The sequence below is a fragment of the Silurus aristotelis genome, assembly GCF_946808225.1.
Source record: "Silurus aristotelis genome assembly, chromosome: 9".
Classification (NCBI taxonomy): Eukaryota; Metazoa; Chordata; class Actinopteri; order Siluriformes; family Siluridae; genus Silurus; species Silurus aristotelis.
Genome location: NC_139582.1, coordinates 14,733,245 through 14,761,075, shown reverse-complemented (window position 1 = coordinate 14,761,075; position 27,831 = coordinate 14,733,245). Strand labels below are relative to the sequence as shown.

At 41.8% G+C, this 27,831-nt stretch overlaps 1 protein-coding gene and 1 long non-coding RNA gene across 3 annotated transcripts in view; both read left to right on the top strand.

The window, feature by feature from the left end:
* Positions 1-2,697: 2,697 nt before the first annotated feature.
* The window catches only part of LOC310731403, a 136,990-nt gene continuing 111,856 nt past the window's right edge, over positions 2,698-27,831 (top strand). Inside the window, exon 1 of the long non-coding RNA XR_014535193.1 lies at positions 2,698-2,811. This is a non-coding gene — a long non-coding RNA (uncharacterized lncRNA). The remainder of the gene's footprint in view (positions 2,812-27,831) is intronic.
* LOC310731373 (uncharacterized protein) overlaps positions 13,772-27,831 on the top strand; it is a 137,654-nt gene continuing 123,594 nt past the window's right edge. The window contains exons 1-3 of one of the 2 annotated variants that reach the window (XM_083550980.1): positions 13,772-14,403; positions 14,580-14,670; positions 22,096-22,317. In XM_083550980.1, the coding sequence (XP_083407106.1) occupies positions 13,840-14,403; positions 14,580-14,594 (579 nt within the window). In that variant the 5' untranslated portion in view covers positions 13,772-13,839 and the 3' untranslated portion in view covers positions 14,595-14,670; positions 22,096-22,317. Of the gene's footprint in view, positions 14,404-14,579; positions 14,671-22,095; positions 22,318-27,831 lie in introns of those variants that run through there. The other variant, XM_083550979.1, reaches the window with a different exon arrangement.

Below are 27,831 nucleotides of genomic sequence, written 5' to 3'. Positions count from 1 at the left end.
GCACCCCCTCTTGAAATTTCGGCATTACATGTTTTGCAAATCGCTATCTGTGGGTCTTTTTTCAGATATACTGAAATAAGTCCACACCACAGACATGTTTCTTCAGACAAGCACGTGCAGGGCGCGGTTTCTGTGTGCGTCATCACAACAAACTGTTTCGGCCGTGTTGTTTTGGTGATCAAAGTCTTTCGGCCGAAAATTTTTGGTGGCCGAATATTCGGTGCATCCCTAATTATAACCCATTCTAGTGTTCAGTCTGAAGCATAAATAAGTGGAGAGTACCTTATGTCTGTTTAAAAACATTCAAACACATGAATATATACATTAAAAAAAATTCACACTACCTCTGGAATGGCCGAAAGTGGACAAGTTAAACATTTTAGATTGTGTTTACACGTAAAACAGTCTAGTGTCTAGTCTAGCTTAAACCTTTACATAGAACACTGTCAGTGTCAGGAAGGGAATATGTTCACTTACTTTATCCAATGTGGAAGTATTCACACTGCATTCATTTACTTCACATAATTCCTGAAAATTAGAGCGAGAGCATGAAAGATGGCTGACATTTTGTAATAAAAACATTTTTAGAGAGAACATACTCACTCTTAAACGCCATGGCCAAGAGGAATCCTAATAGCTGTATGTAATCTCCTCATCTGGAAAGATATCCCTTATGCTAAAAAGGCAGAGGTGTGGTCCTTCAACAATTATTGTCTTCACTTTGCAGTTTGGATTTCTGTGATCGTTCACTAGTCGTCTAAGCGTCCCATCCTCTTTTGAAGCATCTATGCTGTATGAAACATTGTGCAGAAAACAAAGCAAAAAACCTTGAAACATTCCTGACTGAAACATAAGGTATTAACTGAATATCATATCTTCTGGGGCTGAACAATGCCTTTTTTAATATACTGTCAAATAGATGTGACATTATTTCTCTTCCAAATAATCAATTAGTTTTGCTAAGTAAATTCATGTAGGATGAACCACTCGAGGAGAAATCTTTTTTTTAATACCCTTTAGGAATGAACCAGCAACTTACCAGTAACGTGTTACATTCTATGTAAAGTCAAACAAGTAGTTGTTTTGAATATCTTCAACATGTTTACTTTGGGAGAGGATCCCATGGTATTCAACATCAAAGGTGGAAGTTTCAATATGTTCAAGTGCAGATGCACCTCTCCCTAACAGTTGAAAAAAGTCCACCTATTTGTTATACAAATTACCCAACTTATTTATTCATAGTTGAATTATGTGAAATTGTGGATGATAAAATTAGGTGGAGTAACAGACAATATGTATTCTTTTGCATCCTGCTCAGGTTTTATTCTCTTTTGTCTTACCATGTTGACTGAAAAAATAACAGATAACAAGGAGTATGTGGACTTTATACATTATATGTGTATCTGTACATTGTGGTCAAACTGTAGGAAAGTATGTGTCTAAATACATAATTTTGCACATAAATGGTAGTTGTTAATATAAATGTAAGTAATTTTATCCCAAATCAGTGTAATTATAATTAATTAATTATAATGCTGTAAATCCACTCACTCAACTCTGACAAGCCATAATGATAAAATAGTAAATTAGCATACATTTAGCATTAAAATTATTTATTAATGACAAAAACTTGTACATTTAAATAAGACTTTATTATATCTCAATGGACCACTCGTGAATTTTGTTTATACAAAAAAAAAAAAAAAAAACTCAATTAGACAAATAATCTTACTTTACTCACACATAGCACTTAAAACTAAATTAAATGGCAGACGCCATCTGAGTCTGGACACACAGCGCCATAAAAATATAACAAATAAACAAAATAACATACCTTCAGCTTGAGCCAATTAACTTCTGTTGTTATCACTTCCAAACTCGGATGAAATGAAGATAATTTGGCTTATTAAGCTAATCGGCAGCACACTTCTCGACGGCAAGTGATAGGAGCTCAGTAGCGCGTGCGTTGAGTTTGACGGACATAAAAGCCAGCCAATCGCTGATGAGGAGTCCGCCGCTCGACCAATCAAACGCGCACAGGGACCGTCAGAAATGTGTATGAGGCCGCAGTAGTGCCAAAGTGGCGATAGAATAAGATTATAAACTCTGAGCACACACTAGACACAACGTAAAAAGGGCACAACGGAATTATTAGGACTTCGCGAGAAAAAGCGGAAGGATGTTCGGGACACTATCGTGAGTTGCTCTACAGTGCTTAAAATGAAGACATCAACTCTGCGATCATAGTTATGGTGTGTCCTCAAAGTGTCGGTACGTAGTCAGGTGTTTTGTCCTTATAATCCTGCCGTACCAACGTGCACACACACACACACACACACACACACACACACACACACACACACACACAGACAATTACTTTTCAAGCATTTCTATTATAAAATAAATTGCCAATAAAACCTATAAAATCGTACAACACTGTATAGAGAGATATATTGTAACCTCACAGATGTAAAATAGCATTCCCATGCAGATCTCCAAGTCTCTGTTGTTACTCCGCCCTCAAGAATATTTTCCACATCACTGCTTTGTGTTTTTTTCTGTAAACAAAGCACAGTTATAACGAGCTGAAACAGCTGTTTGAGCAGAACTGAGAACTGCATTCACTTCCGGGTTTGTGTGCAAGTGTAACAAGTAAGAGTTTGTAAAGGGTAATGAAAATAAGACTCACCCACGTGGTGAATAAAAACCTCCCATATATTGTTAGAATCCTGCACTTATTAGCTACATTTTACATCAATCATTTTGTTTCCATAATGCTACTGGCTGGAAATAAAAGGTTTGAAACGATAGGTGGTGCAGAACAGACCCCTGCCAACAGAGAGGAGACTCAAGCCCGAGATTCCACCTCTTTTACTTTTTTGTGGTTTTTTTTGTGTGGTCTCATTTGTTTTGTAACACTATATTATACCAGCCATAGTTGATTTTTTACCAGCAAGATGTTTTTTTTTCATACGAAAGTTATTCGGAAATATATACGGAATACACCATCTGAAGTTCTGTGTAAACAAAATAATCTTTCTTTCGGCTTCTCCCATCAGGGGTCGCCACAGCGGATTATCCGCATGTTTGATTTGGCACATGTTTTTACGCTGGATGCCCTTTCTAACGCAACCCTCCCCATTTATCCGGGCTTGGGACCGGCACTAAGAGTGGCTGGGGTTGGTTCCTAACCATATAAATTACAACACTATTGTTTGGTTGGAGCAACAATGCTTTATTTCATGTTGTTCAGTGGACCCTTATCTTTCCTAATAAACCAGGATTTGCAGCAATGGATGTGTTTATTAAACTTTCTTTCGGCTTCTCCCGTTAGGGGTCGCCACAGCGGACCATCCGCATGTTTGATTTGGCACATGTTTTTACGCTGGATGCCCTTCCTAACGCAACCCTCCCCATTTATCCAGGCTTGGGACCGGCACTAAGGCTTGTGCAACCCTAATGGCTGGGGTTGGTTCCCTGACCAGGGATCGAACACGGGCCGCAGCGTTGAGAGCGCCGCATCCCAACCACTAGACCGTTTGTGACTTGTTATTACAATAATTGTGTAAGTAGTGCATTTTTTATGCATGTTTGTGCTTACTGCTTAGACAAATTCAGCAAATACATTTGTTATACGTTTTCCATTTAAAAACTGTGATCTGAAATCGCTGCTTAAGGCTTAGACCTTTAGAACCCCTCAGGGGCCACAGCCACAGCCTTCATAACTCCTGGGAGAAATTTCCCAAGGAGGTTCCTCAAGGAGGGCCACCAGGTCTGCAAACCATGGTCTGCCCCGCTACTAAGGGTCTACCAGGAGGAGACAGACTCTCCAGAACTTATGGGAGCATCACGATTGGGAAAAAGGCATACAGGCGCAGCATTGGGCCACGTCTGTACCATGGCGTCCAACCCCAAGGGGGCTGGGCAAGTGAGGGAAAACCAGAGTGGACAGTGTGATGTCTCTTAAATCACAAACAAATCCACCTGTGCTCTGTAAAACCTCCACCATATCTGCTCCACCACCTAGGGGTGGAGCTTCCATTTCCCCGGCCTTGGCCCTTGCCTCAAGAGGGCATCTGCTTCCTGATTTAGGTACCCAGGGATGTAAGCAGCCCTCAATGAGAGCAGTCTTCCTTTGGACCACAGGAGGATCTGCTGTGCCAGCCTGTATAGGGGGAGAGATCGCGGACCATGCTGATGATTAATATAAGAGACCACTGATGTGTTATCCGCACGGACCAGCACATGTCGATCCCTCAGGTCTGGGAGGCAGTTTATGTTCCAAGCGACCTTGGGCGGAGCAGCAACTCATGAGGGAAGCATCCGTCATTAGTATTACACGACAACAAGGAGCTCCCAGTTTGGGGCCTTGAGACAGGAACGCATGTTCTTTTCACACATCTAAGGCTCGAAGGGCTTGCCACAAGACCTTGCCAGTGCAGAGTGGGTTGCCCTTGCAGGAGAAACCTCTGTCTCTGAGCCACCACTGGAGGGGTTTTGGAGTGGAATCACAGTGGACACTGCTGCCATGAGCTCAAGCAGCCTCTGGAACTGTGAGTGACTGTCCTTCTTGCACTTTCTTGACAGCCATGAGGATAGACAATCCAAGCAGGGGACAGCTGTGCCCGCATGACGGTCGAGTCCCACACTAGGCCTAACAAGGTAGTTCCCTTTACTGGAGAAAGCACACTCTTCTTGGCGTTTAGTCTTAACCCCAGCTAATTCATACAGGTCAAAAAATGACATCTTGATTTTGGACTGCCAGAAGCTCTGATCGAGCTTATATCAACCAGTCGTCAATATAGTTCAGAATGCAGATGCCCTGGAGTCTCAGTGTGGTCAAGGCCGCATTCATGCATTTCGTGAAAGTGTGGGGTAAGAGCGCAAGGCCGAAAAGGAGGACCTGATATTGGTAAACTTCGCCCTTCGAGAAAACCTCAGGACTCTCCTGTGAGTCAGATGAATACATATGTGGAAGTATGCATCCTTTAGATCGATCATAACAAACCAGTCCTCGGACCTGATCTGAGACATGACCTGCTTGAGGGTAATTATCCTGTACCTGAGGTCTTAGGGGACAATGCTGCACCTGGGGACAGATAGCCGGCCAGCATCTCTTTGACCCGAGGCATCATCTCATAACCGTTCTGTTTCATCCCCACTACATTCACATACAGCTAAACATGTTGGGTGAAGAGGCGGGCCGCACATGGGCTGTCCCCGGATCTGGACACCTCAGTGTGCAGATCAGTGAAAAAAGGCAGACTCAACAGCAATAGCCGACTGTGCATGCTCTGCTCCCAAGCAAGCTACACACAAGCAAGCTACACACAGCAGGTCATGCTTGTCCTTCTTACTCATCTTTACTGTTCGTATATACACAAAGATTCACTTACTTTTTGTAGAGATGGAGTGCGTTCTGAACAAACAGAAGTTAGCATTGTCTCCACTGCATGCGAGTTTAATGACACTTATTTTATTAATACGTGATTAATGCTTCGCGCATTTCTGCTTGACAATTTTTTTATAAAAAACTTTTTCTTTCTTAACTCAAATATATGCATAAAAGATGAACTCCACCGAAAAATTATTTTAATCAGTAAACATTTGAATTTTATTGATGTGCCTAGTCTCAAATCAGCACCAAAATCCACCATAATGCACATAATTAACCCTACAAATAAAAGTAGACCCTTTACAGATTTGAATGATATATTACTTTTATCCATACGATCAAAAAAGACAGAGAAATTTAAGATTGTTTTGGTGCTATAAGAAAAAAAATGCCATAAAACACGCCAACATGTTTGTCTACCCCAAGAGACACGTTGGCGTGTTTTATGGCATTTATGGCAAAATCCTGTACTTTTGAAAAATAGACAGACAGATCTCTGCCGTCTCTGTCTCTGTCATCTCGCTTCACAGACATAAATAAAACAACCTAAATGTGAAACAGTGAATACTTGCATAACAGACATTAAAAATATATGAAGAGAACGTTTTTTTTTAAACAAATTCACAAAACAAATAGTCTTTTATGATTTGATCCTATTAAAGTTAGAAGTACAGTTTCACAGGTATCACCACACCTGATTTACTAATAAAAAAGATTTACTAATAAAAAGCATACATTTACATTAAGCATCCATTTTTTACCATGCCCATGTTGATTAGAGTATTGAAAACGTGAAAAGTATTAATTTAACTTACATTTAAAACAGATACAAATTTGCAATTAATTGTAAGTTAACTCATGACAATCATTAAATATTTTTATCGATTGACAGACTTAATATTAATATAAGTGAGGTCCAATTACCAACGTGACACTAAAACAGGTAGTATTATTGGCTACTTTTTTACTTAAGCACATTTCAGACCCCAAACCTCTTTACTTAAACTTGAGTAATATAGTATAGTCAGTATTTCCTAACTACTATAATCAGTTCTACTTAAGCAAAGGATGTTTGTACTTTTGCCCCATCTGTCTTGTGTCAGTTTTCATACAGGAGCACCTCCCCTCACCACATCTGACATGGCAAAAAAAAAAAAAAGGGTTCTCAAGTACTTTGACTGAATTAGAGCATCTGAACATATCTATCATCATTAGGACTGACCTCAGCCCTACTCACTGTACACAAAGACAGGAAAACAAACAAGCATGAGTGCCAAAACTGTCAGCTTTAACTAAGCCCACTAATGAATTACATTTTCACTAGGAAGTGGGAATGCGTATGGGGTGAAGACAAAGAGACAGAGAGGAATGAGGTTAGGTAGGAGCTCCCCCTGAGCAGTATCATAGACATAGACTATGACAGTCATATTTGATTACTAGAAATTCTATATAAATATGCCAATTAATTGAGTTAATTTAGATTTTAAATGCTTGGACATAAAATAAAGCAGGAATATAAAATAAAGCAGGTCTGTTTATGTTATGTTTAAATTTTATCTAAAAATCAGAAGCTCAAAGAGTTTAAGTGAAGCTTCAGTTCTATAGCACCAATTCTACTGTGCAGAATTAATGCATTTTTTGTGTTAGGATAGGACACGTGCCTGAATTCAAATACACAAATTTGGTTCTCACTGTAACAAAATGCCTTTGGATTTCATTTAGTAGGAAATCACCTGAAAGAACTTTTGAGCAGAGTCTATGTGATCTCTCCGCTCCTGCTCCTCGCAGTTTGCAAATATACCTCGCAGAGGTTTTGGAGACGGGCTTCCCCCTTTCTTCTCCCTCACCTGCTCGGTCCAGCTCCCATTCGCAGGCGGCAGAAGCACGCCTTTCGGCACTTTCTTCCCCCTGCCACCAGAGCATGCAGCTCTGCCTTTCTTCCTCTGAGAGCCCGGAAGCGAGGAGCTCCTGGAGGTTGTGACATGTGGCGTTCAGAAGCTGGATATAGTTTGGCCAGTTGGTGCGCATAAAGCCTCGGGCAAGCTTGATAAGCGTTTTTTGCTCCCGGCGTCATAGCTTCCGTGACGGGGCTTGCCATTTTTCCCTGACCTGCACACTGAGGTGTCCAGTTTATTCCAATGTCCTGGGGCTTAGGGATCATAGCTATGATGTCATGCCCCAGGTTAAAAAGACGCTGGCTCGCTATCTCTTCCCAGGTGTGGCATCTTCCCTTAAACCCCTGACGTTACCAACCAAGCCCCTGCGCACTACCTCAACGCTGGTGGGTAAGGCTTATGCCTCAGCGGGTCAGGCCGCTGGATGTCTGCACACCATTTTAGTGCTGCAGGTATACCAAGCTGACCTGCTGCGGGAGCTGGATATGGGAGACCCCTTGGGTGGCTACTTTTCTGAGATCCGCCTTATGGGGGATGCCACAAAAGAGACCGCTAAGGCCATTGGCCAGTCTATGGCCACCCTAATAGCCACTGAGAGACATCTGTGGCTTTTCCTGTCCGAAATACCTGACAGGGACAAGGTCGTGCTGCTGAACGGACCACTCTCTCCTTCGGGCTTGTTTGGCAACGACGTTGATTCGGTAGTCGACAGAGTCCAAGAGACAATCGGCGGCATTCCAGCGGTATCTCCTACGCCACTCAGCACAGCCCCAAACCTAACCCAGCACTTTGCACTGCCAAGTGCAGAGACAGAGCATTGTGATGTGCTCTCCCCCTGTGTGGGATCCCTTGTGTCGCCCTGGGTCAAAGCCCCATGAGGTGACAGATCTGAGGACTGTCATCTCCAGGAAGAGGGCTTTAGCCAAAAGGTCCTGGGATGACCGGAGGGCGCTTCTTCGGAGCTCGTTTCCCTTCGGCCCCTTTAAGAACCTGGTTCATTAACCTTGCCATGAAATGTGTTTCAGGGCACGGCCAGCTCCAATAAGCTCCCTCCTTGGGTTCTGCCCAGTGTCATTGCAAACCCTTAAGGGAGAACCTGGCAGCCTGGATGGCTAAAGTCAACGCATCCGACGTGCTCTGTCTGAGCCTCCCTTTAAGCCATTGGCTGAGATTTCATGGAGACACCTGTCCGTTAAGACTGTGTTCTTGTTCTTGCTGGATACCTGCTCTCTGAGGAGAGTAGGTGAGTTACAGGCCCTTTTTGTGGCCCCCTCTTTCCTGGAGTTGACTCCAGACATGGCCAGTGCCTTCCTGAACATTAGGGTGGGTTACGTCCCCAAGGTGCCCTTGGTCATCCCACGACCTGTTAGGCTCCAGGCATTTAATCCTCCTCCATTCCAGACCCCAGACCAGGAGAGATTCTGCTCTGGACTGCTATGTCCGGCGGACAAGTCCCTGGAGGAAGTTGGAACAATTGTTCATCTGCTACGGCCCTTTGTGGAGAGGAATTCCTGGTTATAAGCAGACACTCAGCAGATGGATTATTGATGCTATAGCATCTTCTTACGGGTCCTCTGGTCTACCTGCTCCATTTGGGGGCAGCCTCCAAGGCTTGGTCCTCTGGAGTGTCCCTCCAAGACCTCTGTGACGCTGCGGGCTGGTCTACCCCACTCACCTTTGCCAGGTTTTTCAATTCAATTTTAATTGAAATTTTTATAGCGCTTTTAACAATGAACATTGTCTCAAAGCAGCTTTACACAGAAAATGTGGTGATTGAAGGTGAATATGTTCTTTATAAGTAAGTTTGTCCCTGATGAGCAAGCCAGTGGTGACTGTGGCAAGGAAAAACTCCCTGAGATGGCATAAGGACTCAAGAGGGACCGCATCCTCATCTGGGTTGCATCCAGGAAGGTTTTACAACCTTGTAAACCCTGAGGGACCGAGATGCTGCATCTTTTGCCACAACCCCCCGTGTCCCGTCAGTGCTTCCTTCTTGGTTACAGAAGCTGAAGCCAGCTTCTCTCATTGGCGTTTTATACTTCCTGGTAATGACTCCACTCCGCCGGTGACAGCCTGCCTTTGATTTTGACTGATTAGACATTATTCAGAGCATGGACAACGCAGTCATGTGCCCAAAGCGTTCCAACGCAGTGTCTCATTCCCCTGAGGGAGCTAGTCCTAGAGACGTTCTAGTGCAGAAGCAATGGCAGGAAGGAAATCAGCAGCCTAAACCTGTCTCTGAGGTTAACCCTGGCATTCCCGTGTAGAAAGACGTTAACATTAACACAATCACAGAAACAGAAAAACACAGGGCCAAGGACTAGTAAGTGTCCTCGCCACATAAAGTGCATGTGTGCAACCTGGTACAAACAGTGCAAAGACAACACAAGACAGTGCAAGACAACACATGACAACCAGAGGTGGCAAAAGTACAAACATCCTTTACTTAAGTAGAAGTACAGATACTCATGTTTTAAAATACTCGGGTAAAAGTTGAAGTACTGATTATACTTTTTTACTCAAGTGAAAGTAAAGAAGTTTTGGCTCTGACATGTACTTAACTTATAAGTAGTTATTACTTCTACCTGTTTTAGTGTCACACTGGTAACTGGACCTTACATTATATTACATACCTTTATATTAGGGCTGTCAATCAAATTAAATATTTAATCACAACATAATAGCACATTTCTATCTGTTCTAAATGTACCATATATTAATAATTCCTGTTTTTAATACTTTAAGCAACATGAACATTGATATTGATGCAACATAGAGCATGAAGACAAAAAAATTCTTGTAAAAGTTTTAAAGTAAAAATGGTGGTTTAAATTACGTAAATCATCAGGACACCTAACAGAACCTTTGCTATGTTTCCACATGGACAGTTAATGAGGTGATTCCGGAGAAACACACATCGTTTTGTTGTTATTATAAGTGTATACAAATAAAATTAGTCATTTTACACATTCGAATGATGTATTGTTCTTATCTGTACGATCAAAAAAGAGTAATTTAAGTTCATTTTGCCATTATGAGGGAAAAACCCACAAAACGCCACCCAGAGGGTTAATTTTGTAAAACATGCCGGATTTGGTGTTTGATTTGAGACTTGGCGCATAAATAAATCAAATGTTAACTAATTACAAATATTTTTCGGTGGAGTTTATTTATTTTATATCTAAGTAAAGAAAGGACGCCGTGAATAAATGTATGGTGTGCTGAAAGTTTTAATTTCGCCTCTTTTATTTATGTATTTATATTTTTTATAAAAATGGTAAAAAAAAAGAAATGTGCGCTGAAAAACATTTTCGTGCAGTTTTAAAATAATTTGTGTTTGAATTTTGACAGCCTAATATATATATTAATACAACACGAATTAAAAATGTTGTTACCCAATGAATGTGTCCAGGCTGAACATCCACATATAGAACACAAGCAGAGAAAAGATGATGATGATGATGATGATGATGATGATCAGGAATGTCTCTAAAAACTAAAGTAACGAGCCGGTTTTGAAAATGTAAGAAGTAAAAAGTACAGATATTTGTGTAAAAATTTAATAAAAGTAAAAGTAAAAAGTCTGAAAAATAAATAGTGAAGTGCTCATACCAAAGAATTCTACTTAATTACAAACAAGTATTTGTATATCGTTACTTCCCACCTCTGAAGACAACACAGGACAGTGCAAGACAATACACTAAACACAAAATAGCTCTGCCAGTAAACCTGTCGTAACAGGATAAATTGAACAGTAGCAAAAATGTAAACAGAATATTGTGCAAAAGAGCAAATAGCAGCAATCCAGGAAGATGTGCAAAACAGCATGTAAACAATTTATGGTAATGAGGTGATGTAGTGTGAGTGGTGCTGAATCATGGGTGTGCGAAGTGAGTATGAGTGTGTGTTTAGTCCAGGTTGTACAGATCAGGCATACGGTTTTGTGTGTGTGTGTGTGTGTGTGTATGTGTGTGTGTGAGAGAGAGAGAGAGAGTTCAGTTCAGTACAGTTCTTTGTTAAGAAGCCTGATGGCCGGAGGGAAGAAACTGTTACACAGTCTGGATGTGGCGGCCCGAAGGCTTCTGAACCCCTTCCCTGATGGTAGGAGAGTGAAAAGTGTGTGTGACGGGTGTGTGGGGTCATCCGCAATGCTGTTAGCTTTGCGGATGCAGCGTGTGGTGTAAATGTCCATGATAGAGGGAAGAGAGACTCCTCACTATCCTCTGGAGGGTCTTGCGATCCGAGACGGTGCAGTTCCCAAAACAGGCAGCGATGGAGCTGCTCAAGATGCTCCCTCTGTGAACGTGGTCAAGATGGGGGAGGGAGATGGGCTTTTCTCAACCTTCTCAGGAAGTAGAGATGCTGCTGGGCTTTTTTGGTGATGGAGCTGGTGTTGAGTGACCAGGTGAGGTTATCTGCCAAGTGAACACCAAGGAATTTGGTGCTCTTGACGTGCTCCACTGAGGATCCATCAATGGTCAATGGAGAATGGTCACTCTGTGTTCTCCTGAAGTCAACAACCATCTGTTTAGTTTTGTCAATGTTCAGAGACAGGTTGTTAACCGTTGCACCTTTTCTCTGTATGCTCACTCAATTACACAATTGATCTTGCTGGTGAGACCCACTACGGTCATGTCATCGGTGAACTTGATGATGTGATTTGAGTTGTGCATTGCTACACAGTCGTAAGTCAGCAGACTGAACAGCAGAGGACTAAGCACACAGCCCTGAGGTGCCCCAGTGCTCAGTGTGGTGGTGCTGGAGATGCTGTTCCCGATCCGGACTGACTGAGGTCTCCCAGTAGGGAGTCCAGGATCCAGTTACAGAGGGAGGTGTTCAGGCCTAGTAAGCTCAGCTTCTCAATCAGGTGCTGAGGGATGATCATGTTGAATGCTGAGCTGAAGTCTATGAACAGCATCCATGTATAAGAGTCCTTGTTGTCTAGGTGGGTAAGGGCCAGATGGAGGGTTGTGGAGATGGCATTGTCCGTGGAGCGGTTTGGACAATAAGCGAACTGCATGGGGTCCAGTGTGGGTGGAAGCTGTTTCTTGATGTGCCTCATGATGAGCCTCTCAAAGCACTTCATCACAATGGGTGTGAGCGCGACGGGATGATAATCATTGAGGCAGGAGACAGTAGACTTCTTCGGCACGGGAATGATGGTCGTCGTCTTGAGTCACATGGGAACAATTCCCGGGGTAAATAAAAAGGTCTACATCTCACATCCATAAACTCCAAAAGTGATGTGCTGTACAATGAGATGTACAATGAATGAAAATTAAATGAACATTCCTGCACTTTACAGGGCACTATGAAGTATTGTAAGGTTTGGTTATATCAGGTCATCTCAGTTAGGATAAATGGAATCAATATGGTTGTTTTAATTTACAGATCTTGTATGTTCCCGAGCCCTCTTTTCTGAATTATCCTTATCTCACTAAGAGTTTAAATAATAAACTATGGAGAACACAGATATGGCAATGTTCTAAATCTGCACCTGCTTTAGGATGTTTTTGTACTTTCACAATTTAAAATACTTCTCCAGTCTAATGCTATTTTATCCTCAGACATTTCAGGTTCATCAGTACTCTCAGCACTCCAGCATTTTCTCTGCAGAATTACTCAAGGGCACTTTGTCATTGTTTGTTCTTTATTTATTGCCTTTTTATCTCTGTATCCTTGTGAATAAACTCTTCAGCAAGAAACAGGTATCTGCCAATTGCTGTTTGCTATTCATGCTATAGAAGTCTTATCTTTAGTGAACAGAAGATCGAGAACTTGACCAAACATTTACCCTTCAAACCCCACACCAGTGTCTCAGTTCATACAATCTGCTGTGGTATGCGGTCAGGAGTGAGCATTGTCCACAGCAAACACATGTCTAAGACTGAACAGAAACAAAACAATTTTCAGCAGCTTAAATGATTCTGTTTAAATCCGAGCAGAGTCATGCTTACTAGTCAAGTCAAGTCAAGTCAAGTCAAGTTTATTTGTATAGCGCTTTTCACAACAGACATTGTCTCAAAGCAGCTTTACACAAATCAACAGTTAAGGTAAATGGTGTGAATTTGTCCCTGATGAGCAGCCGTGGCGACTGTGGCAAGGAAAAACTCCCTTAGATGTTATGAGGAAGAAACCTTGAGAGGAACCAGACTCAAAAGGGGAACCCATCCTCATTTGGGTGACATCAAGAGTTTGATCATAAATCTTTCAACAATACAGAACACTGGAGAGTGAGAACTAGCATGATTACTGGAGTATAAGATTATAAGTGATGTTCTTTCTGCAGATCTCTCGGCGTCTTTCAAACAAACTTTGCTATCTATCTATCCGTTTTTCCTCTTTTAATAATCCTTAATTGTTTTTGTCTTCCTGACTTGTGCCTGTAGTTAGTTAACTCGACTATAACTAGTGTTGTTTATATTTATTTTCTCTCACTCACATCTCTGTATAATAAATCTGTTCGTGACGATAAGCACTATGCCGGTTGTTTGTCTGCATTCGAGCACAGGTGAGGACTCGTTCGAGTTGCAAACGGTGGCGTTGGAGATGGAGGCATTGGAGAAACAGATTCGCGAGCTGCATGTAAAGCATGACCAGCTGCGAGAGCGGAAAGCGGCGCTGGAAACATCCCGGGCGGACGCGCACTCATCCCAGGTAAACTCCCAGGTTGAACCTAACGCTCCCAGCACATCAACTCCGCGTGCTTCTATGCCCAGGCCCAGCGCACCTACAACTCCGGCACCGGTGCAACATGGACCCTGGATGCGACCGCGGCGGAAGAGACAAGCCAAGCCCCGATCGAGGACGTCTCCACCTCCACCACCGGCCTTCGAGATCTCGACCGAGAACCGCTTCGTCCCCCTCCGCGAGACGGAACGCGACACTGTTATTCTCGGAGATTCCATCGTCCGGCATGTCCGCGCTACCCGAGCTAAAGGTAAGGTGCACACTCGCTGTTTTCCTGGTGCTCGTGTTCTGGATGTCGCTGCGCAGGTACCCGCGATCCTGAACGAGAACTTCGGAGCGGTTGTTCTCCATGCCGGATCAAACGACACCAGGCTGCGGCAAACGGAGATCTTAAAGAGGGACTTCAGGATCCTGGTGGAGACGGTACGCAGCACATCACCCACAACGAGGATCATTGTGTCAGGACCTCTTCCCACTTACCAGCGAGGGGCTGAGAAGTTTAGTAGACTTTTAGCTCTAAATGAATGGTTACAGTCATGGTGTCGAGAACATAAACTTCTCTTTGTTAATAACTGGAACTGTTTCTGGGAGCGTCCTAGGTTCTTCCGCCCTGATGGCCTGCACCCCAGCAGAGTTGGAGCAGCAGTGCTATCAGATAACATCTCTAGGATACTACACACCATCTGACTGGTAAGACATCAAGAAATCTTCAACTATAAGAACACGCATACTACAGACCAAATAGTTACAAGTTCACACACAGCCCAGTTTATAGAAACCGTATCTATTCCTCGGGTAGTAAAACCAAGAATTACATACACAAGATCCAGAAATAATCTTATTGCAGTTAAAACTGAAAAATGCCAGATAAACAAACACAACAAAGTTCTAAAGTTCGGTCTTTTAAACATTAGATCACTTGCACCCAAAGCACTGATTGTAAATGAGATGATCATAGAGAATAATCTCGATGCACTCTGTCTCACTGAGACCTGGATTAAACCAGGTGATTATATGGGTCTAAACGAGTCGACACCGTCAGGATATGTTTATAAGCATGAGCCCCGTCAGACTGGTCGTGGGGGGGGTGTAGGAACCATTTATAGTGCTTCTCTTAATGTTAGTCAGAGATTAGGATTCAGCTTTAAATCATTTGAAGTGCTCGTTCTTAAAATTGCACTTTCAGAGATGCATAGAAAACTCGCTCTGGTCACCGTGTACAGACCCCCAGGACCCTACGCTGATTTTCTTCATGAGTTTGCTTGTTTTCTCTCAGACCTCCTGATCAGCTTTGATAAAGTGCTGCTTGTAGGAGATTTTAATATTCATGTAGATGATGAAAACGATGCCCTAGGATTATCATTTGTCGATTTACTAAACTCTTTTGGAGTTAAACAAAACGTCACCAGACCAACCCACCGTTTTAACCACACACTAGACTTAATAATATCCCACGGACCAGACGTCACTGATATAAATATTTTACCTCAGAATGATGACATCACAGACCATTATCTCCTACTGTACACACTACCGGTAGAGCAGATTAACCGTGTTTCACCACGGTATCGACTTGGTAGGACTATTATTCCAACCACTAAGGACAGATTCATAAATAACCTGCCTGATTTATCTCAGTTTCACATTAAACCCATAAATGCTGATCATCTTGATGAGATGGCGAACAACATAGACCTTATCCTCACTAGCACTTTAGACACTGTTGCCCCCATCCGGTTAAAAAAGGTTCGAGAACAAGCACCTGCACCTTGGTATAATAGTCATACGCATGCCCTAAAGAGAACAACACGTAATCTGGAGAGAAAATGGAGGAAAACTAAATTGGAGGTATTTAGAATTGCGTATAAAGACAGTATGCTTAGCTACAGACAGGCGCTAAAAGCTGCTAGAGCTAAACACCTGAGCAAACTCATAGAAAATAACAAAAACAATCCCAGGTTCCTTTTCAGTACAGTCGCTAAATTAACAACAAATCAGGGATCTGAAAAATGTGTTCCATCACAGTTTAGTAGTGAAGACTTTATGAATTTCTTCACTGAAAAAATAGATAACATTCGAAAAACAATTGTGGCAGTTCAACCTCTGACAGCATCTCCCGACACAATCGTACTTACAACCCCACAACTACACTGTTTTACATGTATAGGACAGGAAGAGCTGTATGATGCTATTATGAAAGCTAAATCAACAACATGTCAGTTAGATCCAATTCCCACTAAACTACTGAAGGAAGTGTTATATACAGCTGGTGAGCCTCTTTTAAATATTATTAACTCCTCACTATCGTTAGGTCATGTCCCTAAATCCCTCAAGTTAGCAGTTATTAAGCCCCTCATTAAAAAACCTAATCTGGATCCAAACACGCTATCGAATTACAGACCAATTTCAAATCTCCCATTTATGTCTAAGATTTTAGAAAAGATTGTCGCTGCCCAGTTATGTAACCACTTGCAGGAGAACAATATCTTTGAAGAGTTTCAGTCAGGTTTTAGGCCCCATCATAGCACAGAAACTGCTCTAGTTAAAATCACTAATGACCTGCTTTTAGCTTCAGACCAAGGCTACATCTCCCTATTAGTTTTACTAGATCTTAGTGCTGCGTTCGACACTATAGATCATGATCTTCTCCTCGATCGCTTACAGAATTACATCGGTATTCAGGGACAGGCATTAAGCTGGTTTAAATCCTACCTGTCCAATCGTTACCATTTCGTAGATTTAAATGGAGAGCTATCCAGGATAATGCTAGTAAATTATGGCGTGCCACAAGGGTCAGTTCTGGGACCCCTGCTTTTTACAATATACATGCTTCCATTAGGAAATATTATTAGAAGGCATGGAATTAGCTTCCATTGTTATGCTGATGATACCCAGCTATATATTTCATCCAAACCAGGCGATACAGCTCAATTAGCTCGCATAACTGAGTGTGTTGAAGAAATAAGAGATTGGATGACCCATAACTTTCTGCTATTAAATCCTGATAAAACGGAGATTTTGCTCATCGGCCCAAAAAATAGTACACAGAAGCTCCAGCATCTCAGCCTGCATTTAGACGGTTGTTCTGTAACTACTAGTTCAACGGTAAAAGACCTGGGAGTTATTTTAGACAGCAACTTATCTTTTAAAAATCACATCAATCAAGTTACAAAAACAGCCTTCTTTCACCTTAGAAATATTTCTAAGCTAAGAAATATGTTATCTATATCTGATGCAGAGAAGCTCGTCCATGCGTTTATGACCTCTAGAATAGACTACTGTAATGCATTACTAGGTGGATGTCCTGCATCATTAATAAACAAGCTTCAGTTAGTTCAGAATGCCGCAGCAAGAGTTCTTACTAGGTCAAGAAAATACGATCATATAACCCCAATCTTATCGTCCCTACATTGGCTTCCTATTAAGTTTCGAATAGACTACAAACTACTGCTACTCACTTATAAAGCACTAAATGGTTTGGCTCCCATGTATCTATCCAGTCTCTTAACACGCTACAATCCGTCACGCTCCCTGAGATCTCAAAACTCTGGGCTTCTAGTAGTTCCTAGAATAGCAAAGTCCACTAAAGGCGGTAGAGCATTTTCACATTTAGCTCCTAAACTCTGGAATAGTCTTCCTGACAGTGTTCGGGGTTCAGATACACTCTCCCAGTTTAAGTGTAGATTAAAAACATATCTTTTTAGCAAAGCCTACACATAACACACATCACGCACATCACATCACAACCTTGTGCTCCAGAACATCTGATCACATGCACATTATCAACTTGTGCTGTTAATATCATGAACAGCAGCTACGCTAATTCCTCTCCACTGCTTCTCTTTCTCTCCCCATCCCGAGGCTTCCTGAGGTTTGGCCAGCTCCAGTGTTTATACAGTCTATATGGTTAGTAGCTCCTAGTTTTATAAGCTCAGCATTTGTGATCATTACAGATCCAGCACCATTCTCTATGCCAGAGCCTTTAAACACTCCAGGAGGTCCAATGTCAAACTCCACACATGTAGCGGGATCCAAATGGCACTGGTACGTCTCTAGATGGTTCGAGATGTTTGCGACTACTAGCAACTAGACATGGAACAGGAAATCAACAACAGAGAAACTGTGAAACACTCAGTGACCAAAAACCTCCACAATACAGGGGTCGAGATAACATAATCCACCATTAAAAAAATTATTTGAGAGCAAAAATATAGCACCTATGCCACAATGTGCAAATCACTTATCAGCCATAAAAAAAATTAAAAAGTCCAGATTGAAATTTACAAAGAAATACAAAAATCTATATCTTCTGTGTAAAAATGTCTAAATAAATAAAAGTTGTAGAGCAGCTGGATTCTCTCAGATAAAACGTATAACATTTTACAACCTGCTGATCAATTGACCATACTCGTTAACATTTGGGCACTCTAAGGGTGTGTGTGTGTGAGTGTGAGTGAGAGAGTGTGAGTGGGGTTTCGTTGTGTGTCGATTACATACATAATAAAAAATGTAATAGTAAATAAATGAATACTATATACATTTTAAATATATAAATAGTTTTTTGTCATTAATATTATTATTATTACTAATATTATTACTACACATTTTCATTTCAAAAACACAAACACTGCACTGCACATTACATCACATTGTAACTTTGATAAATATTGACTTTGATAAAAATCAAAATAGCCAATGTGCCCTTTTGTGCTTCCGCTGCTCGAATGTGCCATTACAACTTTCGTGTACGTGACTTATGTACTTACGTGCTTGACGTCTCTTTGCCGCCATTGCACATTTCTGAGTGGGAATTGTACTTTCTTTCGCCACCCATGGACATGCAGTTAAAAAAATGCATTTCGGATTTTGGTAAAGAAACTTTTAAAAGTTTTTTATGTTGTATGTGTGGTTCAACAGTGTAATCTTCTTCTTTTTTTTTGGCTTTTCCCATCCGTCTCCATACCTTCTGTCCTCTACATCTGCCTCTTTCAAACCAACTACCTGCATGTCTTCCCTCACCACATCCATAAACCTCCTTTTTGGACTTACTCTTTTCCTCCTTCCTGGTGGCTCCATCCTCAGCATTCTCCTACCAATATACTTCATGTCCCTCCTCTGCACATGTCCAAACCATCTCAATCGTGCCTCCCTCACCTTGTCTCCAAAACGTTGCTGTCCCTCAAATAAACTCATTTCTAATCCTGTCTATCCTCGTCACTCAAAAAAACCTCAACATCTTCAACACATACCTCCACCTCTCCAGGCTCTTCTCAACCTACTCTCTACTCTCACCACAAATCACAATATCATCCACAAACATCATAGTCCATGGAGAATCCTTTCTGACCTCGACGGTCAACCTGTCCAATACCACTGCAAACAGGAAAGGGCTCAGAGCCGATCCAACCTCCACCTTAAACCAGTTTATCGTTCCTACTGCACACTTTACTGCTGTCACACTGTCATCATACATGTCCTGCACCACCCTCACGTACTTCTCTGACACACCTGACTTCCTCATACAATACCACAACTCCTCTCTTGGTACCCTGTCATATGCTTTTTCTAAATCCACAAACACACAATGCAACTCCTTCTGACCTTCTCTAGACTTCTCCATCAACATTCTCAAAGCAAATAATGCTAATGATGGTAGTGCATGAGAGCCTTTATGTGTGCTTTAGCTCTATCTTGAATCTACTCTCTTCTGGTAAGGTAGGATTAATCAAGGGTAATTTCAGTCTCACTTGAGGTGTAAATTGTGGGCAGGGCTTACTCACTTATATTGAAGGTGCTCTGCTGTAGGTACCTCCGTTGTAGGTAGCCCCCCTAAAGGCAGTAATGCTTAGTGTTTATTTAGAATTTCTTATTTGTACTTTTTTTCCTTTTTAAAACACATTAATCTCAAATTGAGAGATCAGTCATGTCCCTTAAACCCATCTCTGTAGTCATCTCTTACAGACACAGACGTTCCCATCCACAGAACAGATGTCACATTGCCAGTAACCTCATCTACCCTCCCCTGTTGTCTCAATCTTAAACAGTGATGGTAGGTGGGCTCTGGAATTGCAAGTCTGCTGTATGGAAAGCTGACTTTATCACAGCCTTGGCTTCCCACTACACCTTCAACTTTCTGGCACATACTGAGACCTGGATATCCCCACAAAACACTGCTACACCAGCTGCTCTGTCTGCTGCCTATGCTTTCTCTCACTCACCAAGAGAAACTGGTAGAGGTGGTGGTACGGGTCTACTTTTATCACGGAGATGGTGTTTCACACCTCTCCCTTTGTCTCATCTTACCATGTCTTCTTTTGAATTCCATGCAGTTTCAGTTACCTCTACAATCAACCTTTTCATCATTGTCATCTACCGCCTTCCTGGTCCCCTTGGAGACTTCCTAGAAGAGATGGACACACTCCTCAGTACTTTTCCCTCTGACAGCACCCCTCTGACAGTTATTGGTGACTTTAACCTCCTATCCGATAAACTTCAGTCATTTTGCCTCTTGCCTTTTCTGAATACCTTCTCCAAGTCAAGTCTAAGTCAAGTCAAGTTTATTTCTATAGCGCTTTTCACAACTGGCATTGTCTCAAAGCAGCTTTACAGAAATCAACAGTCAAGGTGAATTGTGTGCATTTATCCCCGATGAGCAAGCCATGGCGACTGTGGCAAGGAAAAACTCCCTTGGATGTTATGAGGAAGAAACCTTGAGAGGAACCAGACTCAAAAGGGGAACCCATCCTCATTTGGGTGACATCAAGAGTTTGAACATAAATCTTTCAACAATACAGAACACTGAAGAGTGACATTCTACTTGACATTTAACAGCTGCCCTCCAACACACAAGGGAGGAAATGTCCTGGACCTGGTTTTCACCCGCCCTACTCCAGCTACATACATGACTGCCACTCCACTTCCAATCTCTTATCATCACCTGGTTTCCGTTTTAATCACTCTTCCTATTCAACCTAAAAATAATTTACTCTTATCCGTCCTAACCTTCACTCTATCTCTCCCTCCTCTGTAGCTTCCTATACTCTTTCATCTCTTCCTGACCCTGACTCTTTTTCCTCTCTACCCTTGGACGTTGCTACTGACTCCTTCCTCTCATCTCTTTCCTCAACCATGGACCTCCTTTGCCTATTGACTACAAAACCCAAGAAGACTTCTTGCCCCACACCATGGCTGTCAGAAGTTTTGCGCAGCAATCGAAGAGAACTCAGATCTGCAATGAGGAAGTGGAAAAAATCACAACTCGATGTAGACCTCACGCGCACTCCTGAACAAATTTTCTTTGGAGGTGACTTCTGCCAAAACCGCCTTCTACAAGAAAAAGCTTGAGGCCTCTGCACAAGATCCTTGTAAGCTTCACAACATCTCTTTACTACTCAACCCCCCTGCTGCACCTGCTCCATCCTCCCTGACTGCTAATGACTTTGCCTCCTATGATGAGATGATTAAGAAAATCTGCCAGACCTTCACTTCCTCCCCAACAATGACTACACAACGCAACCGACAAGCCACTACCTCTCTGTCAAGCTTCTTAACCTTAACAGAAGATGAGAGACTGCAAGTCATCCAATCTTGCAATCCCATCACCTGTCCTCTGGATCCAATCCCTTCAACTGTGCTTCAGACCATCACACAAGACCTCCTACTCTTCATCTTCACAATCATCATCATTGGGTCATTAACATCTGGCTATGTATCAACTACCTTCAAGCAAGCAAGGGTCATTCCCATCTTGAAGAAAACTGCATGCTGCTCGGTCAGCCAAGCTGTCATCTGTTCTTATCTTCCTGTACCTTTCAGCAGCATTTGACACAGTCAACCACATGACACTTTTGTCAACCCTCATGAGCCTCGGTATCTGCAGAACAGCATGGGAATGGTTTGCTTTCTATCTGGAAGGTCGCTCATACTAGGTAACATGGAGGGGATCCACATCTGCCCTGTGCAGACTCACCACTGGTGTCCCACAAGGCTCAGTACTTGGTCCCCTCCTTTTCTCCCTCTATACCCACTCCATTAGTGAAGTCATATCTTCAGATGGGTTTTCTTATCACTGCTATACAGATGACACTCAACTAATCTTTTCTTTCCCTCCATCAGATACCACAGCTTCCGCTCGGATCTCAGCATGCTTGACAGACATATCTTCATGGATGAGTGCTCACCAACTAAAACTCAACCCCAGCAAAACAGAACTGCTGGTCATACCAGGTGATTCATCTCCAGGTCTAGATCTCCAAATAACACTTCATGACTTTCTGCTCTCCCCTTCAGCCACTGCATCGTAACCTTGGGGTAACTATGGACAATGAACTGTCCTTCTTTCCACATGTCGCTAATGATGCTCGTTCTTGTCGATTTCTTTTCTACAACATCCGAAGGATTCGACCATTTCTGTCCACACAGGCTGCCAGGTGCTTGTTTAGTCTCTTGTCATTTCAAGACTTGACTACTGCAACTCTCTGCTGGCAGGTCTTCCCCTGAATGCTATTCGTCCACTTCAAATGATCCAAAATGCAGCTGCACGACTTGTGTTCAATCTGCCCAAGTTCTCCCACACCACCTCACTGCTGCGCTCCCTTCACTGGCTTCCAGTAGCTGCATGTATCAGATTCAAAACACTAATGCTTGCCTACAAGGCCAAAAATGGACCAGCACCATCTTACCTCAGTGACCTCATCACATCTCGCACTGCACCATGCTGTCTGAGATCCTCCAGCACTGCTCGACTGGTACCACCTTCTCTCAGAATAAGGGGTAAGTACAGTGCCTTGCGAAAGTATTCGGCCCCCTTGAACATTGCGACCTTTGGGCGTGCAAAATTATTCAGCCCCTTTACTTTCAGTGCAGCAAACTCTCTCCAGAAGTTCAGTAAGGATCTCTGAATGATCCAACGTTGACCTGAATGACTAATGATGATAAATAGAATCCACCTGTGTGTAATCAAGTCTCCGTATAAATGCACCTGCACTGTGATAGTCTCAGAGGTCCATTTAAAGTGCAGAGAGCATCATGAAGAACAAGGAACACACCAGGCAGGTCCGAGATACTGTTGTGGAGAAGTTTAAAGCCGGATTTGGATACAAAAAGATTTCCCAAGCTTTAAACATCCCAAGGAGCACTGTGCAAGCAATAATATTGAAATGGAAGGAGTATCAGACCACTGCAAATCTACCAAGACCTGGCCGTTCCTCTAAACTTTCAGCTCATACAAGGAGAAGACTGATCATAGATGCAGCTAAGAGGCCCATGATCACTCTGGATGAACTGCAGAGATCTACAGCTGAGGTGGGAGACTCTGTCCATAGGACAACAATCAGTCGTATACTGCACAAATCTGGCCTTTATGGAAGAGTGGCAAGAAGAAAGCCATTTCTTAAAGATATCCATAAAAAGTGTCGTTTAAAGTTTGCCACAAGCCACCTGGGAGACACACCAAACATGTGGAAGAAGGTGCTCTGGTCAGATGAAACCAAAAACGAACTTTTTGGCAACAATGCAAAATGTTATGTTTGGCGTAAAAGCAACACAGCTCATCACCCTGAACACACCATCCCCACTGTCAAACATGGTGGTGGCAGCATCATGGTTTGGGCCTGCTTTTCTTCAGCAGGGACAGGGAAGATGGTTAAAATTGATGGGAAGATAGATGGAGCCGAATACAGGACCATTCTGGAAGAAAACCTGATGGAGTCTGCAAAAGACCTGAGACTGGGAAGGAGATTTGTCTTCCAACAAGACAATGATCCAAAACATAAAGCAAAATCTACAATGGAATGGTTCACAAATAAACATATCCAGGTGTTAGAATGGCCAAGTCAAAGTCCAGACCTGAATCCAATCGAGAATCTGTGGAAAGAATTGAAAACTGCTGTTCACAAATGCTCTCCATCCAACCTCACTGAGCTCGAGCTGTTTTGCAAGGAGGAATGGGCAAAAATTTCAGTCTTTCGATGTGCAAAACTGATAGAGACATACCCCAAGTGACTTACAGCTGTAATCGCAGCAAAAGGTGGTGCTACAAAGTATTAACTTAAGGGGGCTGAATAATTTTCACCGCCCAATTTTTAAGTTTTTTATTTGTTGAAAAAGTTTGAAATATCCAATAAATTTCATTCCACTTCATGATTGTGTCCCACTTGTTGATTCTTTACAAAAAATTACAGTTTTATATCTTTATGTTTGAAGCCTGAAATGTGGCAAAAGGTTGCAAAGTTCAAGGGGGCCGAATACTTTTGCAAGGCACTGTACACTTCAAGGCTCTTCTCTGTTCTGGCACCGAGGTGGTGGAATGAACTTCCCCTAGATGTCCGTATAGCAGAGTCCCTGACTATCTTCAAGCGACGATTGAAGACCTACCTCTTCCTGAAATACTTAAATTAGCACTTTCCAAGTTTGTAGAATTCAAGGGTTATATTTATATTAAGTTTATAATCTTGCGTACCAGTGTAGATTTATTCATTACTAAAGACTCAAAGCACTTTTGTACATTGCTCTGGATAAGGGCGTCTGCTAAATGGCGTAAATGTAAATGTAAATTTAATGTCTGACCTACTTCAATAGATGGACAGAAGACTTTTTCGTTTAACACAGAAATGCTTTCAGCTGCTTTGAGATTGGAATACTCTCTTGACTTGGCATGTGCATCTTTCAGATGTCATTTATGATGATTTATAAACTTACAAATTTATTATATTAAATTTCCAACTTGTCTATTCCCGAGACATAGCCACTGTTACGTGGTAGCAAACTGTGTTTATTTACAAAAAAGGCAGAGCCAACACAAAATACCGGCAGAGATAGGGAAAATCCGGTGGTGCGCTTCGGGAGTGCGGCCCACAAAGTCCTGAACTGGCAAAAGGCAGTTAGTAAATAATATCCACGGTGCGTTACGGAGGAAGCGCGGCACGGAGGCAGCGACGGAGAAGCGTCAGTGAGCGAGCTCCAGGTGTGCATGATTGAAGCCGAGAGCTCAGGAGCACGCAGAGGCAATAATAGCCGCCGAAGGGGGCGTGGCAGGTGGATTCCTGAAAGCCATCTTGTTCCGTAACTTTCCCGGTCTTTCTTATTTTACCCATAATTCACTTTAAGTCCTACAAAATGATGTCAGTGTAGTTTTTATGATCTTCAAGGTATATAGCCCTGTTCTATCTATTCGCATTCGGTGAATAACATGACCCGGCTTAACAAAGTATAAAGTTTTGGGGACCCAATATTGTTTTATTAAGTACATTTAAGAAAACATTAACAAATCAGAAAACAAAATAACAAATTAGAAAACAAAATAACAAATACAAAACAAATGAACAAATGCAAAAACAAATGAACAAATCTGGTACAAATTAACAAATCCCATAACAAAATAACAAATCCGCAAACACATTAACAAATCCGAAAACACAACGACAATTCAGACAAACCAAAAGAGGTAGGTATAGTTTGTAAATGGAACAATTACCGATCATTGGACGAGACACCTGTCATTGTCATTTTCATGCTTCTGAATTTTTATTTTGTTTTTGGATTTGTTGATTTGTTTTTGGATTTGTTAATTTGTTTTTGCATTTCTTCATTTGTTTTTGGATTTGGTATTTTGTTTTTGGATTTGGTATTTTGTTTTCAGCTTTGTTTAGTTGTTTTCGAATTTATTATTTTGTTTTCGGATTTGTTAATTAGTTTTTTGGAATTGTTATTTTGTTTTCGGATTTGTTAATTTTTTTTTCAGATTTGTTATTTTGTTTTCGGATTTGTTATTGTGTATTCTAATTTGTTAATTTGTTTTCTGAATTTCACCTGAGGGATGTGAGTTCAGATGCATTTACTTTAGGATGCAAAAAGATGCATGAAATACATGTACAGCCAGCACAGGAGAGTGCAAAGATTGCACACGAAATTTAGAAGGTATATTACCAGCTGAGTTGGCACAATGCCTGAGTGTTGATTTCAAAAAAGTATTTTACACTTGACAATCTCAATGAGTCAATCCAGAAATTTCTCTACGAATGGGCAGACAAGTGTAACCGTCCTCAAGCTATACCAAGGACATTCATGATGAAAAAAGAATCGGTGGAAATGCACATAAAAATTGGAGTCTGTTGTGATTGCTAAGGGTCAGTTGATTCCCACAGATGAGCCGGTTTGGCAGGTCATTTTTGACCTTAAAGATATTGTTGAGCTAGTTGTTGCACCAGTGCACACAACACAATCAATAGCTTTTCTTGAAGCCAAAATTTGTGACCACAGATGTAGGTTAGAAAAGGCCTTCCTGGTATTTAACTGTTACTAAAACATCATTTTGTGGAACATTATCCACAAATCGCCTTGTTTCACGTAAGAAATATTGCTAAAATTTTAAATATGATGTCATTGCAGGATGCAGAATAACTATTTGTAACATCTAGATTAGACTACTGTAACACTTTATTGTCTGGGTGTTTGAGTAAGTGCATAAATAAGCTTCAGTTAGTTCAGAATGCAGCAGCAAGAGTCCTCACTAGATCTAGAAAATATGATTACATCACCCCTGTTTTAATCGGTCTACAATGGCTCCCAATTAAATCTCGCATTGATTATAAAATACTACTACTGAAGTATAAAGCACTTAACAGTCTTGCAACGCAGTATCTGATTGAACTTCTGTACTGATCCTCCATGCCTACTTAGATCAAAAGGTGCAGGTACCCCAAAAGCGCTATATGTTACACACAAGGTCCACAAGTGTGTTGGGATGAAGGTATATGGTTCGTTTTATTTCAAACTCTTTTTAATCAGCAAAACAAAACCTCTCACTCAATGTGGATCAGGTGAAAAACCGCACTTCCACATTCCGCGCTCTCGCGCACTCTCTCTAACAACACCTGTCTATAGAGCTCTGGTTTTTTAAAGACACAGACATTAACATTTTCAATAAAGACAACATAAAAAAAAAAAAACAGAACCATTACAAAACCCAGAAAAAACATCAACATGAACAGTACATAGATTTACCAATTATCAGCAAAATAAGGAAAATAAGGAAAAATAAAACAAAACATTAATTTAATCTGGGGGGGGGGCTTATTCCCTTACATTCTCCCCTCCAAAAAAATGTCGTCCCGACATCCCCTGTTTGATCCCAATGTCTGAGACGTGTAGGTTGAGCCACAGGTGTCCTGTGTTTTTGTAATGCGTCTGTAGCTCACATCATTGTGCACCATGAAATCAGCTACATTGTCTATTATTAAAACATATACAAAATCCTTCTGCTGGTCATTTGTACCATCAACTTAAACAACCCTACTATATTAATCACCGGTATTAGACACTTTTTAATGCAATTTAGTAGAGATGAGCCGGATACTCGGCTGAAACGAGTATCCGGTACGGATAAAGCACTTCTGCCGAGTACGAGTATTATACGAGTAATACGAGTCAATATCTGTGCTCGGATTGAATGAAAATCATCATTGGGTAGCTGATTGTGTCAGCGTTCTGTGATAGGCTAGTCACAGCGCTCCTCCCCTACACACATACAGATGTGTGTTGCTGTGTCCCGCTCTGCTCACTCACAGTCACACACAGAACAGCTCTCTGTCTCTCCCTCAGTCACTGGGGTTCTCGACTCTTTTCCGTTCACGTTTAGGGTTTCTTCAGCTTTTTACTTCGGGTTGTAACGTAAATAATACGTACTTACTAACCAGTAGAGTTCTGGTAAACGTGGGTTCGTTTAGACGTGGTGCTTGCTTGGTAGAATGCGACTTGCATTGCGTCTCTGCCTGTCTGAGATTTTTTTTCTTTTTTAAACCTTCAGCTGTCTCTAACCAGTAACCTGACACGTTTTTGCTGTATTTCATAAAA